This window comes from Dendropsophus ebraccatus, chromosome 2 (assembly GCF_027789765.1).
Source record: "Dendropsophus ebraccatus isolate aDenEbr1 chromosome 2, aDenEbr1.pat, whole genome shotgun sequence".
Taxonomy (NCBI): domain Eukaryota; kingdom Metazoa; phylum Chordata; class Amphibia; order Anura; family Hylidae; genus Dendropsophus; species Dendropsophus ebraccatus.
The window spans coordinates 60,191,170-60,204,235 of NC_091455.1; the positions used below are offsets into that span (position 1 = coordinate 60,191,170).

General features: G+C 42.4%; 1 protein-coding gene across 3 annotated transcripts in view; it reads left to right on the forward strand.

The window, feature by feature from the left end:
- Positions 1-13,066, forward strand: part of PRKDC (protein kinase, DNA-activated, catalytic subunit) — a 170,729-nt gene that overhangs the window by 20,517 nt on the left and 137,146 nt on the right. For all 3 annotated transcript variants that reach the window (XM_069957596.1, XM_069957597.1, XM_069957598.1), the window contains exons 10-16: positions 2,065-2,222; positions 2,944-3,090; positions 3,224-3,388; positions 5,670-5,838; positions 9,955-9,998; positions 10,413-10,535; positions 11,086-11,235. In XM_069957596.1, coding sequence (XP_069813697.1) covers positions 2,065-2,222; positions 2,944-3,090; positions 3,224-3,388; positions 5,670-5,838; positions 9,955-9,998; positions 10,413-10,535; positions 11,086-11,235 — 956 coding nt within the window. The remainder of the gene's footprint in view (positions 1-2,064; positions 2,223-2,943; positions 3,091-3,223; positions 3,389-5,669; positions 5,839-9,954; positions 9,999-10,412; positions 10,536-11,085; positions 11,236-13,066) is intronic.

Below are 13,066 nucleotides of genomic sequence, written 5' to 3' on the forward strand. Positions count from 1 at the left end.
AGTTGATTTGAAAGAAAAAGATTTTCTCCGGAGTACACCTTTAAGATCTAAAAGGACTGGGGAGTGGTCCGACCAGGTAATGCCCATAATATCAGAGTGTTCAGTCAACCTCAGACCTAAGATGTTTTCAAAAAGTAGTCAAGCCTTGTGTGAATATAGCGTGGGTACAAAAAAAGGTGTATGCCTTATCAGAGGGATAGTTATAGGCCAGAGATCAAAGAGCCCGTGGCAACAAATTAGCTGGCGAAATTTTTGTGACATTTGCATTAAAGAGTGGAACAATCTATCTAAACTCTGGATTAAGGGGACATTGAAGCCTCTTCCCACAAAAAGGAGGGGAAATGTCAGAGAGTCAACCTTTCTGGCTACTATGGCTAATAGTCGGACTATACAAATTACAAAGAACTATAGGGGTATTAGAGAGGTCCCCTACCAAAATAATACTCCTAGAGGAGTGACACCACGCCTTCCCCATTCTTCATTTTTTAAGTGTCATAGATTACTTAGTGTTCACTATGGTTACCCAAGGAGCAATTTGGCGGGGGAGGGTGGTGGTGTCACCTTTCCAGAATTAAGCCAAATAATTGTGAGTTACCAGCACTACCAGCCTATACATTGGCTTGTTCCCACACAAAACCATGCCCATTTGTGTTCTCCAGTGGCCCCAAGCTGTTGCTGAAAGTCCGAGCAATGTCTTGCATCCATTGGAAAACACAAGGGGGTATGGTTTTAGATGCATGTGTGAATACAGCCTGTGTAAGAACAGCGGCTGTTTGACGCAGTGATGTCAAACAACGGCCGATGTCTTACATGTTCACCCGGTCGATACTGAAAGTTTGTGTAATACTGCAGATTGTGTTAAGTGGGCGGAGCCTTGCAGTATTAGCGCCACTTAGCCCCGCCCACCGCATCAACGTTGGCCCAGCCCCCTTGTCGGCCATTGGAACAGGCTGGCCTAAAGGTCTAGTCCCCACCCCTTCTAGGTCGGCCCACCAATGGGCGTCAAGGGGGCGGGGCCAACGGTGGTGAGGTGGGCAGGGCTAAGTGGCGCTAATCACGTGAGGCTCCACCCACTTAACACAATCTGCAGTTGATAAAAGATCACTTTTTACTTGAATAAGCAGCATGACGTATGATATAAAATAAGCTATGAAAACTGCAAAATTTACCCTTTACACCTGTGTAGAGATGTCAAAATGCAAAAAAGGGGTGACAGTGTCACTTGAAGTATCGGTCGGAAAAACATAATTTGATTTTAATTGCAATGCGGGCACATTCGGGTGTGCCCACAATCCAATTGACCACTGACCACAGTGTTCAGTATTGCTGGGAGCTTTAAATGAGGGCAGCAGAAGAAATGCCGAACAGGTCGGTGTATCACTTGAATAATTCTGCTCAGCAGGCCACCTCATATGGGTTTCATGCCACACCACTCACTCGGCCCTCTAGCTGCTGATAGACAGCTGTCTGCTTATGCAAAGTATAGATATACTACTGTCAATCAGCGGCCGGTGAGCAGAGTGTGCTGGTGCTCGTGAATATTCAGGACAAACACATAATGGAGAGGACTAGTTATTTCAGCTATTTATTTCATAGAACAACATAAGTGAGACGTCATTCTGTTTAGCTTCTGTGTCACTAGTTTGTGCTACTCTTACATAGGGCAGCATAAACCTACTGACAGGAGTCTTATACAACGGGTTACCCAGGCTTAGAATAACATGGCTGCTTTCTTCCAGAAACAGCATTATCCCTTCCACAGTTTGAATGCGGTTTTCAGATTAGTTGTATTGAAGTGAATGTAGCTAAACTGTAATACCACTTACAACCTGACGACAGGAGTGGCACTGTTTTTGTTTGAAAGTAGTTGTGTGCTAGATTAATTAGGCAAGGGCCTATTCATGACTTAATGTCTAAGAAACTGGTATATAATACAAATCCAAGAGGTCTGTCTTCTAGGTTTAAGGAACAAGATAGGGCAACTTGCTTTCATCTCAGATAGTATAGATCTGTCATCTATCTACTTTTTGTTTTTAATTAACATATTGTCTTTATAATCTCCAGCTGGCCTAAATCTTCTAGCTCAGCATGCTTCCCAGTTTAATACCTACCTTATGGACAACTATCAGAATGTTTTCGAAGTAATGTCTAAATGGTGCAGCCACTTAAATCATGAAGTAAAGAAAACCGCATTTGCTGCTATGGATTCCTTCTTAAAGCAAGTATGTGTATTTTTCCTCCTCATTTCAATAGATTTGAATTTGACCACATTTCCATACCATTTGCACATCTACATTATTTTCCATACTTTTTTTTTATTTTCTTTTGTGATTTTGTCAGGTGAATAGTATAATCTGTGCAGAACCAACATTGTGATACTTACTTTCATAGATGGACTATGTTAACCCCCTCCCGCAGCCGCACTGTAAATTATTGTTGCTGCAGCAACGTTAATTTATGATCCCTGATGATACATTCTTTATTATGAGGTTTATTAACATACAAAATAAATACTGGGAAGGGAGTGTTTTTGCAATCGTTTTATGCAAAAAATGAATGAAAAAAACAGATGCATTTGTGCATCCGTTTTAATCTGTTTTTCCATTGACTTCCATTAAAAACGGATCAAAACGCATGTTTTTTTGTTTGTTTGTTTTTTACAAAATGTGTGTACGCTGAAAAAAAACTGTTTTTTATTATCTAAAGACATTATAATGATCCAAATGCATACAATAAACTTATAAGCCAATACTTTATGATGAAAATGCAGCAAAACCTTTTCCAAAACATTTTAGGAATGGTTTAACTATGTACCTTTGATCGCACCTAACAATATTTTTGCTGTTTGTTAAACAGCTCTCATACTAAACCTTTAAGTGATCATGTAAATAAAGTGTTATTGTTCAGATTTATTGACTTGAAATGTTTAATGGTCTTTCTTAGATAGCATCGCTGGTTACTAATGATGCTATAGCTCACAAAGGCAAGTTACAGTACTTCATGGAACAGTTTTATAAGATCATACGAAAGATGGATTCTTCCAGCAAGGAGCTCTTTATTGCTATTCGAGGATATGGGCTTTTTGCAGCGGTATGATTTTCCTATTTTTCGGTTCAGTACCATTCTCAAAAATATTATGAAAATGCACTCATAGCGTAACAGCTGCAAAATATTTGTTTAGAGCCTTTGATACAATGTTGTACTTTTTTTGTTTACTCTAAAGCCATGCAAAGCAGTAAATGCCAAGGATGTGGATTTTATGTATATTGAACTAATTCAGCGTTGCAAGCAAATGTACCTAACAGAGGCTGAGACAGAAGATGACAATGTATATCAGCTACCAAACTTCCTGCAGGCCATTGCAAGTGTCATTCTTTACATGGACACTGTAAGTACAGTTAATAACTTTTGGTTAGCAAACACTGATTTGGTAGTCTTTGATTTTTTGATCTGTTATTTAATGGACAATAGGCCCTTTTGTACTTTATAGTGTACCCACCATTCTGCTCACGTGGCAGGATATCTTTTTGAAACTCTGCCATAGATTGCATTAGAAGTGTAATATAATGCAGTTACGTACACCACTCACTTTAGGAACGTACTGTATACCTGCCGTAGTTTGGAGAAGATATCCTGCCGCTTGAGCAGAATGATTGGTACACTTAAAGAGTAACTGTCATGTTTTTTTTTTTTATTGCAGAAATCAGTAGTATAAGCGATTTTAAGAAACTCTGTAATAGGTTTTATCAGCCCAAAAAGCCGCCTTCTGTACTCAAGAAGCAATCTCCCAGCCTCCCCCCCCCCCTGACTTCTTATCTGTGCATTATCAGGCAAACACGTCTTCATTACAGAGAAGCCAGTGAAGATGGGCTCTGCGCTCTGCATTCTGTCCTTATGGAGGGGGGAGGGGCCGAGGGAGATGAGGGAGCAGGAAGAGGTGACATGAAGGTCAGCTGTTTGTAGACTGTCTGGGCACCTAAAACGCTGGATTCTGTGGTTAGAAAGGTCAGTGCTTATCTATGAACTTACTGAGAGAAGATTGCAGGGTGTTGTGCTGTGCAAGACTGCTCCGTGCTCAGTCACTCCTAACAGCCCCTCCCCTCTCCATAGCCACATAATGGAGACCGAAACCCTGCTTCATTTGATGTGAGGGGGGAGGCTGGGAGATTGCTTTTTCAGTCCAGAAGGAAACTTTTAGTACATAAAACCTATTACAGAGTTTCTTAAAATCGCTTGTACTGTTGATAGTTAATGTTTTCAGAAAAATTACCCTGAAATGACAGTTACGCTTTAAAAAAACCCCTTTGAACATGCATGTAAAATACTACCTTAGAAAATTATTGCCTTTTAACCCCTAGGCGACTTAGGACGTAGAGTTAAGTCATGGAAGTCTGTCACCAGACGACCCTGGACGTAGCTCTACGTCCTGGGTGTTTCTCCGGCTATGAAGCGCGCTCCGGAGTGGAGCACGCTTCACAGCAGGCGGGGGCCGGCTGCAGTCAGCAGCCGGGACATCACCGGTAATGACACGCTGCAGCGATCGCGCTGCCGCGTGTCATTAACCCCTTAAAGTCACTTACCCATCGTTAAAACGGACCGCCGGAGGTCTCTTACCTTCCTCCGTGCAGTCCGATCTGCGATCTGCTGCACTAAGCCTGCACAGGCAGGCTCAATGAGCAGATCGCCGATAACACTGATCAATGCTATGCCTATGGCATAGCAATCATCAGTGTAGAAATCCAAGTAGTGAATGTAAAAGTCCCCCAAAGGGACTTCAAATGTGTTAAAAAAAAAAAGGTAAAAACACCAATACACTACCCCAAAGCCCCTCCCCCAATAAAAGTTGAAATCACCCCCCTTTCCCATTATATAAATAAAACATATAAAAATAAATAAATAAACATATAATATACCGTAGCGTGCGTAATTGTCCGATCTATTAAAGTATAACAAGTGTCATTGAGAACGGTGAACGGCGTACACGAAAAGAGGGAAAAAAGTGCGCGGATTACCCATTTTATGTTACATTATATATATAAAAAAAATTCATAAAAAGTGATCAAAACGTCCGATCTTCACAAATATGGTATTAATAAAAACTAGAGATCATGGCGGAAAAAATGACACCCCATACAGCCCCGTAGGTGAAAAAATAAAACTGTTATAAGCGTCACAATAGGGCCATTATATTATTAACTAATTGCCAAAAAAAAAGGATTTCATAAAAAAATATATATATAACATTAGAGAATCTGTGTAACCTGCATATGGTTGTGTTCGGGCTGACCTATAGAATAATGGTCGCTTTTACCATATAGTGCATTACGTAGACACAGGAACCCCCCAAACGTTACCATATTGCATTCTTTTTTTACGATTTCACCTATTTATATCTTCATAAATAATATATTTGGAATTCCATCATGTTATGGTAAAATGAAAGACGCTATTACAAAGTACAACTATTCCTGTAAAAAACAAGCCATTACATGGCCTGTAGATACAAAACTGAAAGTGCTAGAGCTCTTAGAAGGGGAGGAGGGAAAAAAGAAAGCGCAATGATCAAAATTTGCGCGGTCCACTGGGTTACTTTGGGCCTGGTCCTCAAAGGGTTAAAGTACAGAAGATGTTCTATGTTAACCACAAATTGTACTGTGCTTTCTCTACAGATCCCTGAAATATACACTCCTGTACTTGAGCGCCTCTTGGTTGTTCAGATTGAAACATTTCCACAATACAGCTTAAAAATGCAGCCTTCTTGCAGCAGGTCAATCATAAAGGTGTTTCTGTCTTTGGCGGGAAAGGGACCTGTTCTTTGGAACCTGATTAGTACTGTTGGTGAGTTTATAATTTTTTTTTAATTCATTTGTTTTTAGTTTTATGTATTTAGACTTTTGGGATACACTTTTGGTGATAATGCATGCTAGTGCCGTTCTATAAAGTTCAAAGTTTTAAAATTGTCTTATGATACAGGATAAATCAAAATCTGTAGTGTTAGAGTTTACAGAATGTATGTTTGTTTGTTTCTTTGAATTTTTTGCTTGCTTTAGAAATATGGGGATAGGTCAGTTGCTTATAATATTTGAGTGTTTTTGTGCCTTAGGGTCCCATTACACGGCCCGATCATAAACTGTAAACGAGCGCTGATCTGCTAGATTGCTCTTGTTTACTAAGCAATTACACGGGACGACTACTAAGCAATTACACGGGACGACTATCGGGCAGCCTGGGCTGCACAGACATTGTTATCGATGTCACTGCAGCCCTTTCCTTTAGTGTAAAATATGGGCTGCTCAGTGGTTAGCACTGTAGCCTTGCAGCGCTGAGGTCCTGGGTTCATCCAAGGGCAACATGTGCATAGAGTTTGTATGTTCTCTCCGTGTTTGCATGGGTTTCCTCCGGGTACCCGGTTTCCTCCCACACCCAAAGACATACAGATAGGTGAAGTGCTGCGGAATCTGTGTGCGCTATACAAATAATAAAAAAAAACTTATAACCTTAGGGAAAAACTCACCTCATCACGTTCCCTGGTGTCCTCGGGCCTTTCCCGCTGTTCCAGTCTCTAACCTGACCGACCACCAGCTGCTCTGCCAATCACTGTCCCCAGCAATGTGTGAACACAACCTAACTTAACCCCTTAGCGTCCCATGACGTATCTGATACGTCATGGTGACGTGGGGGGAGTTCAGAGAGGGGTCCCGCCGGGACCCCGCTCTAAACAGCACTGCTCCCGGCTGTTATGTACAGCCGGACAGTTCCTCTATTAGCCGGCACTGGTCTCGTTGCCGTGCCGGCTAATTAAGCATCTAAATGCAGCTGTCAAACCAGACAGCTGCATTTAGATGTTGTGTCCCTGGTGTCTAGTGGGACAGATCTCCCCTCCGCAATGTGATCATGGGGGGGGGGGAGGAATCCGAGTTTCTGGCCGTCCTGGGACTTAGCGCCGCAATGACGCTGATCCCGGCTTGGCAATACATTGCACTGTCCTGCAGCAGGCCAGTGCAATGTATCACCGATCTAATGGATCTTTTCTGTGTATATACAAAACGAATCAGAAAAAATACAAATACAATAGGGCTATGCGTAATAAGAATGTTTATTGTAAATATAAGCTACTGGTAGTTATCAATCACTAGCAGTTAGCAAATAATAGGTCTCCAAAATCAATAATCATATATAACGTTATACAAGAAGAGACAGTGATTTTGTCCGTTGTCACTAGACAGTCTGTGAAAGTGCTTTTCGTCTCTTGTTTATGACAACAATCAGTCACAATGACCTCTGTCACAATCCGTCACATAAGTCAGAATGACCCCTGTCAGTAACAGATAATCGGTGACCAGTCCGATCCTAATGATAAATGATAGACCCCTGTTGGTCAGTACAATCAATGATAAATAATAGACCCCTGTCGGCCACTACAGCCTCAACCGGCTTCAAAACTTGACCTATTTCGGTCACTACAGCCAAATCCAGCTGTTACAAACTCAATGCTGCCATACACCCGAACCAATGCGTTTCAGTCAACCTGTACTATTGACATCATCAGGAGTATGTAGGTGCTCAGTAATATATGGCAATAATTAGGCAACACATATATTGTTAGTATGCAAATGTAGTAATTGATGGGCACAGGTTCCGGCGGTCATACTCACTGTCCCAAGAGGTTTGGACTGGGGCATATGATCCAGTACAGCAGTGGCTATCACCGATCCTGAGAATCTATGAGAGATCAGTTCTGTGTATATACAAGTCCCCCGGGGGACTTCTAGTTACAGTAAAAAAAAAAGTAAATATAAATAAACATGTTTGGTATCGCCGCGAGCGTAATTGCCCGAAATATTAATTCATCACATTCCTGATCTCACATGGTAAACGGCATCAGTGCACAAAAAAATTCTAAATTGCTAAATTGCGCATTTTTGGTCAGAACAAATCCAGAAAAAATGTAATAAAAAGCGATCAAAAAGTCGCCTATGTGCAATCAAGGTACCAATAGAAAGAACACATCATGGCGCAAAAAATGACCCCCTCACTCAGCCCCATAGACCAAAGGATAAAAGCGCTATAAGCCTGGGAATGGAGCGATTTTAAGGAACATATATTTGTTATCAATAGTTTGAATTTTTTTAAAGCCATCACATAATATAAAAGTTATACATGTTCCATATCGTTGTAATTGTAACGACTTAAGGAACATATATAACAAGTCAGTTTTACCCCAGGGTGAACAGCGTAAACACTAAGCTCCCTGAAATGAAAACAAATTCAGTTTTTTTGTCAATTTGACAGCGCAAATGATTTTTTTCTGGTTTTGCAGCATACTTTATGGAAAAATAAAGTCTGTCATTGCAAAGTACACTACACTACTGTGATTTAAGATCATACTGCCGGCAGGGGATGGAAGGGTTGGATAAAGAAGTGCACTGTCCGGGTCAGGGGTGGACTGCTGCCGTGTGTTTGTGTGTGTGTGGTCCTCCTGTTGGTCCTGAAGACACTCCTGATGGTTTCCTAACGCCTCTGGCTGGGGCTAGAGTAAAGTATAAAAAATTGTTTAGTTACCTCCTCAGTTCTCTGCTACTGCGGTATCCACCACAGTAAAAGCTGTGCTAACCTTGCATACATGTGCATGTGACCATGTATCCAATCACTGGCCCTTTCCTCAACGTGCGGCACATAAACCTTGAGAACAATGATTGGCTGCAGTGTTGTGTGCAATGTATTTAATGTCTGGCAACATCAGAGCGGTCTTAAACTAATGAGTGAACAGTTAATTATTATTATTTTTTTTTTAATCTTGTTCCTTTATGGAAAAAATGTTTATACCTAATAGAAAACACCCTTTAGTAAATAGCAGCCATTTAGGTAATAAATGTTAGAGCGAATGTACCATCAGGTACCATCAAGTATTTCCCATATATAGAATGGTGCCGGGAAGCTGGTGCTGCAGTCCTTTTTTTGAACGGCGACCCGGTTCCCGTGTACAGCGCAGTTCTATTCATGGGTACTGGGCCAGGGGTGAAGGACTGAAGGTTTGCCGGCCTGCTCCCCAGTGGAAGGAAACTTGCGCGCCTCAATGATACAGCTCCATTGAATCTAATGGAGCCGCTTCATAGAGGGGTGGGGTTTCCTCCAACTCGAATCCTTCACCCCTGGCCTGGTACCCGTGAAGTACTGCAAGGCTACAGTGCTTCACCCCCGTCCTGGTACCCTTGAATAGAACGGCGCCGTACCGGGCCACCGTTCAAAAAAAGGACTGCGGCACTGGCGATGTTCTATACATGGGTAATACTTAAATTGAATGTACCTGATGCTACATTTGCTTTCAGATATTTCTTGACGCACCATTATACCACAGGCTTTAGGCTATGTTCACACAGTAAAATAAAAAGCAAAAAAAAACATGTTGTAATAAAATCATGTGAACAGGTGACAACTATTTTGCAAAAGCAGGATGTAAATGACCATTCATTTTTTAGAAGGTTGCAATCCGTTACAGCTGTTATTTCTTTGTGGTGTGTGCACTGCCGTCCAAGTTCCTGTTAACTTCAATGAAGTACATTATTATGTTAGGATATTATATTATCCACTCCAGCAGCCACAGGCCGCACAGCTCTAGGAGTCGGGTCATGACATCACCATGTTATCCAGGAAGTGAAGCCTCGATGCAGTAGTAAGTGCAGGGAAAAAAAGCTCTTTATGTGCATTTCCCGTAATAAGTGTATATTGGGTATTTGTATAACTTTTGGGGAGGAATACAATACTTTAATAAGAATTTTCGCTGGACTTCTCCTTTAATTTCCCTGTTAATGAAATGTTATGAAATGGCTCTCTTCTGAGTTTTTAGTGTGATAAGCTCGTCACTACGTTGTTTCATTGAAGTTCACAAATATGAAGTAGTTCTATGTTATATCAAAATATAGCTATAACTGAATTCCGTATTATATCTTGCAGTGCATCAAGGATTAATCAGAGTTTGTTCCAAGCCAGTCAGATTTGTAAGTGTAAACCCTTATAATACTTAAAGGGGTTATCTGGCACTTTTTATATGTTGCTGCCCTTTATATAAAACAGAAACATCTTATTCTTACCTCTCCACTTGCACCCAGTGTTCCCCTGTGTTGTTTGTATGTCACTGACTCGTCTCTGTAGTGATAACCTACTCAGCCAATCACTGGCCATGACACCTCCAGCTTCTCCCCCTTTCTTCCAGCTCTGTGAGCGATGTGCGAGTGGAATGCAGAGCTTCCGGTATTATGATTTATTATAATGCCGGGAGCTCTAAATTAGTTTAAATGTTCACGCTACTTCACATGCGACTATCAATACTGTAGCACATAGCCTACACAGCCACTCATGATGCTATTTTACTGCGTGTGTTTCTGTATCACTGACCATTACATTTGCTTTAGGATGGAAATAAGGCGGATGATCCATCTGCTTCTGCTGAGGTCCGTGCTGGAAAGTGGAAAGTTCCCACTTACAAGGACTATCTTGATCTCTTCCGAAATCTTTTAAACTGTGATCAGATAAAGGTACACCTCTGTTTATTCAGTGTTTAGGTTACCTCACAGATTTAAAGGGGGTTTCACATACTAGAAAGTGGCAAGATCTCCTCTGCATTCTCTGATTGTGTTTACTCTACATATGGGACTGCTGTTTACAAAAAGAGGATAGATTTCCGGTGATTTAAAGATGTTTACTGGGATACTAGTAAAGATGGGCCTATCCTGGATTAATATTCAATTAGTACCCCCTTTCAGCAGACGATTGCAGGGGCTGCAGCACCTAGATGATCACTGTGGCTTCTTCAATACCAGTAGCTGATCCTGGTAACCAATACAAGGCCACAGTGATTACCTGAACGCCCACACTGTCAATCAGCTTGCTGTTGAGATTGTCAAAAGGCAGACCTTCATTGATCTTATATTTATGGCCTATGGCCTTGGAACACGTAATGGAACAGTGTTTTTTTTGTTTTGTTTTGTTTTTTTAAGGGTACCTATCATTTTGCTCAAACAGCAAAACCCTTTCAAAACCCTGGCAGGGTTTTATAATTCTTCTTTCCCTTTTTTAATCCCCTAGGAATCCATATTTTCTGATGAAGTTTTCCCCACTGTAAACTCGCCACTACAGTCTCTGAGTAGACTGTTGTATGATGAACTCATAAAATCTGTTCTGAAAATTATTGAAAAATTGGACCTTTCTTTGCAAAAGCAAGAATCTGGCCAGGAGGTGAGTATTATGTTTAATGGTGTAGCTGTGGGGTTTTATCAATGTAGAAAGAAAGTCCAACAACACAGATTCTTGCAAAATTCTAAAGGTAGTGCTAAGTCCATATTAAAAACAGATTGGAAGCAGCATATACACACATACAGGCATCTGACGCATTTTGAGATTAAACTTTACTCATAGCACGATGAGTGCAACAAAATATATATATGCAATATGATTCCTGGTCTGCTTTCCAAGCAAAACATTGTGTGCAGCAGTATGAACTTTTACAGCTAGTCTTTCAGGCAAGTTTCATTTATGTGCAACTTTACTTTTTGCACATATTTTTGTGTAGATCTACACAAGCTCTGAGCAGTCTTAGGCTATGCTCACACACAGTAAAATAAAAGCAAAATATTACAATAAGAGGTATAAAACGTGACCATATTTTGAATCTAATAGTGTGCTACATTAAAGTCGATTGAAGAATGTCAGTCTGTACACACATTGTAGAAATTATATATTTTAAAAATAATTTTTCCACAGACTTTAATGTAGCACATTATTAGATTCAAAATACGGCTGCATTTTATACTTCCTACACAGTATTTTTGCTCAGTATTTTGGTCAGTATTTTCAACCAAAACCAGGAGTGGATTGAAAACACAGAAAGGCTATGTTCACACAATGTTGAAATTAAATGAATGTCTGTCATTTAATGGCAAATAACGTCCGTTATTTCTTGTGCCTGTCATTGGGGGACACAGCACCAGTGGGTATAGGCTACTGCCACTAGGAGGCGACACTAGACAGAAGAAGTGACTCCGCCTGGCAGGCTATACCCCTCCTACAGACACCAGGCTAACTCAGTTTTAGTCTAGTGTCCGTAGGAGGTAGACACAGGTGCCATGCATCTCCTTTTTTATTTTAGTTTTCTTTTCTTTTTCTTTTAGGTTATCAGGGGGACCGTCAGCGTGGGCTTCCACATCAGACGCAGTTCCCCCTGAGGGTGCACGGAAAGTTTTCCTTCCCTGCGCCGGTCACCTGTCCCCCAACGCCTGCTCCCTGCGGCAGGATTCCGGTGCCCCACCAAGGTGCGAGGTGACCGAAGGGGTGACCCTGCGCGCACCTGAAGACGCTGGACAGGTGAGTATTCCTGCCCTTAGAGCCCCTTTAGGCCTCTCTTTAGGGGGTGGGGTCGTCCCAGGGCACCCAAGTGCTGTCCCTAATCTCCACAGGGCAGCCTCCTCTAACCCTGGTGCCAGCCTCCACTGCAGCGCAGCCCTCTTTCCCTCTCCTGCAGCCACAGTAGCTCCATAGGGGACCACCGGAGGGGTCATGGACACGTTTTTGCCGTTCCGCGCAGCCTCCTCGCGGCCGCCGGCCCGGCCCATAAATTTAGTCCCCGGCTTTGGCCGGAGCTAGGCCGCATCACCGTGGGCCGCACCTGAAGCTTTGCTGCAGTTTCATAGGGGAGGTTGCTGACTCTCTCCCTCCCCTTTCCTCCAGTGGTCACGTTTGCTTGGCGCTCCGCGCCGCCGCCTCGCTACCGCCAGCCTGCTCCATAAATTTAGTCCCGGACTAGGCCGGAGCTAGGCCGCATCGGCGCACAGGTGTGACGTCACTGGGGCGGAACGCCCGCCCGTTCTTCTCCTTCCCGCCCGCTTGCTTTGCTCTCATTGGCTACTCCTTTCCCAGTGGACCCCACCTTTGTTTTCTCCCTCCTCCTCTCTGCTGACTTTTCTCAGTGCAGCAGCTTGTGGCTACCTGCGTTCCCCCAGCCTGTCAGCTCCACGGCTCCAGCGTTCAGTGCAGCAGCAGCTCCAGCGTTCAGTGCAGCAGCAGCTCCAGC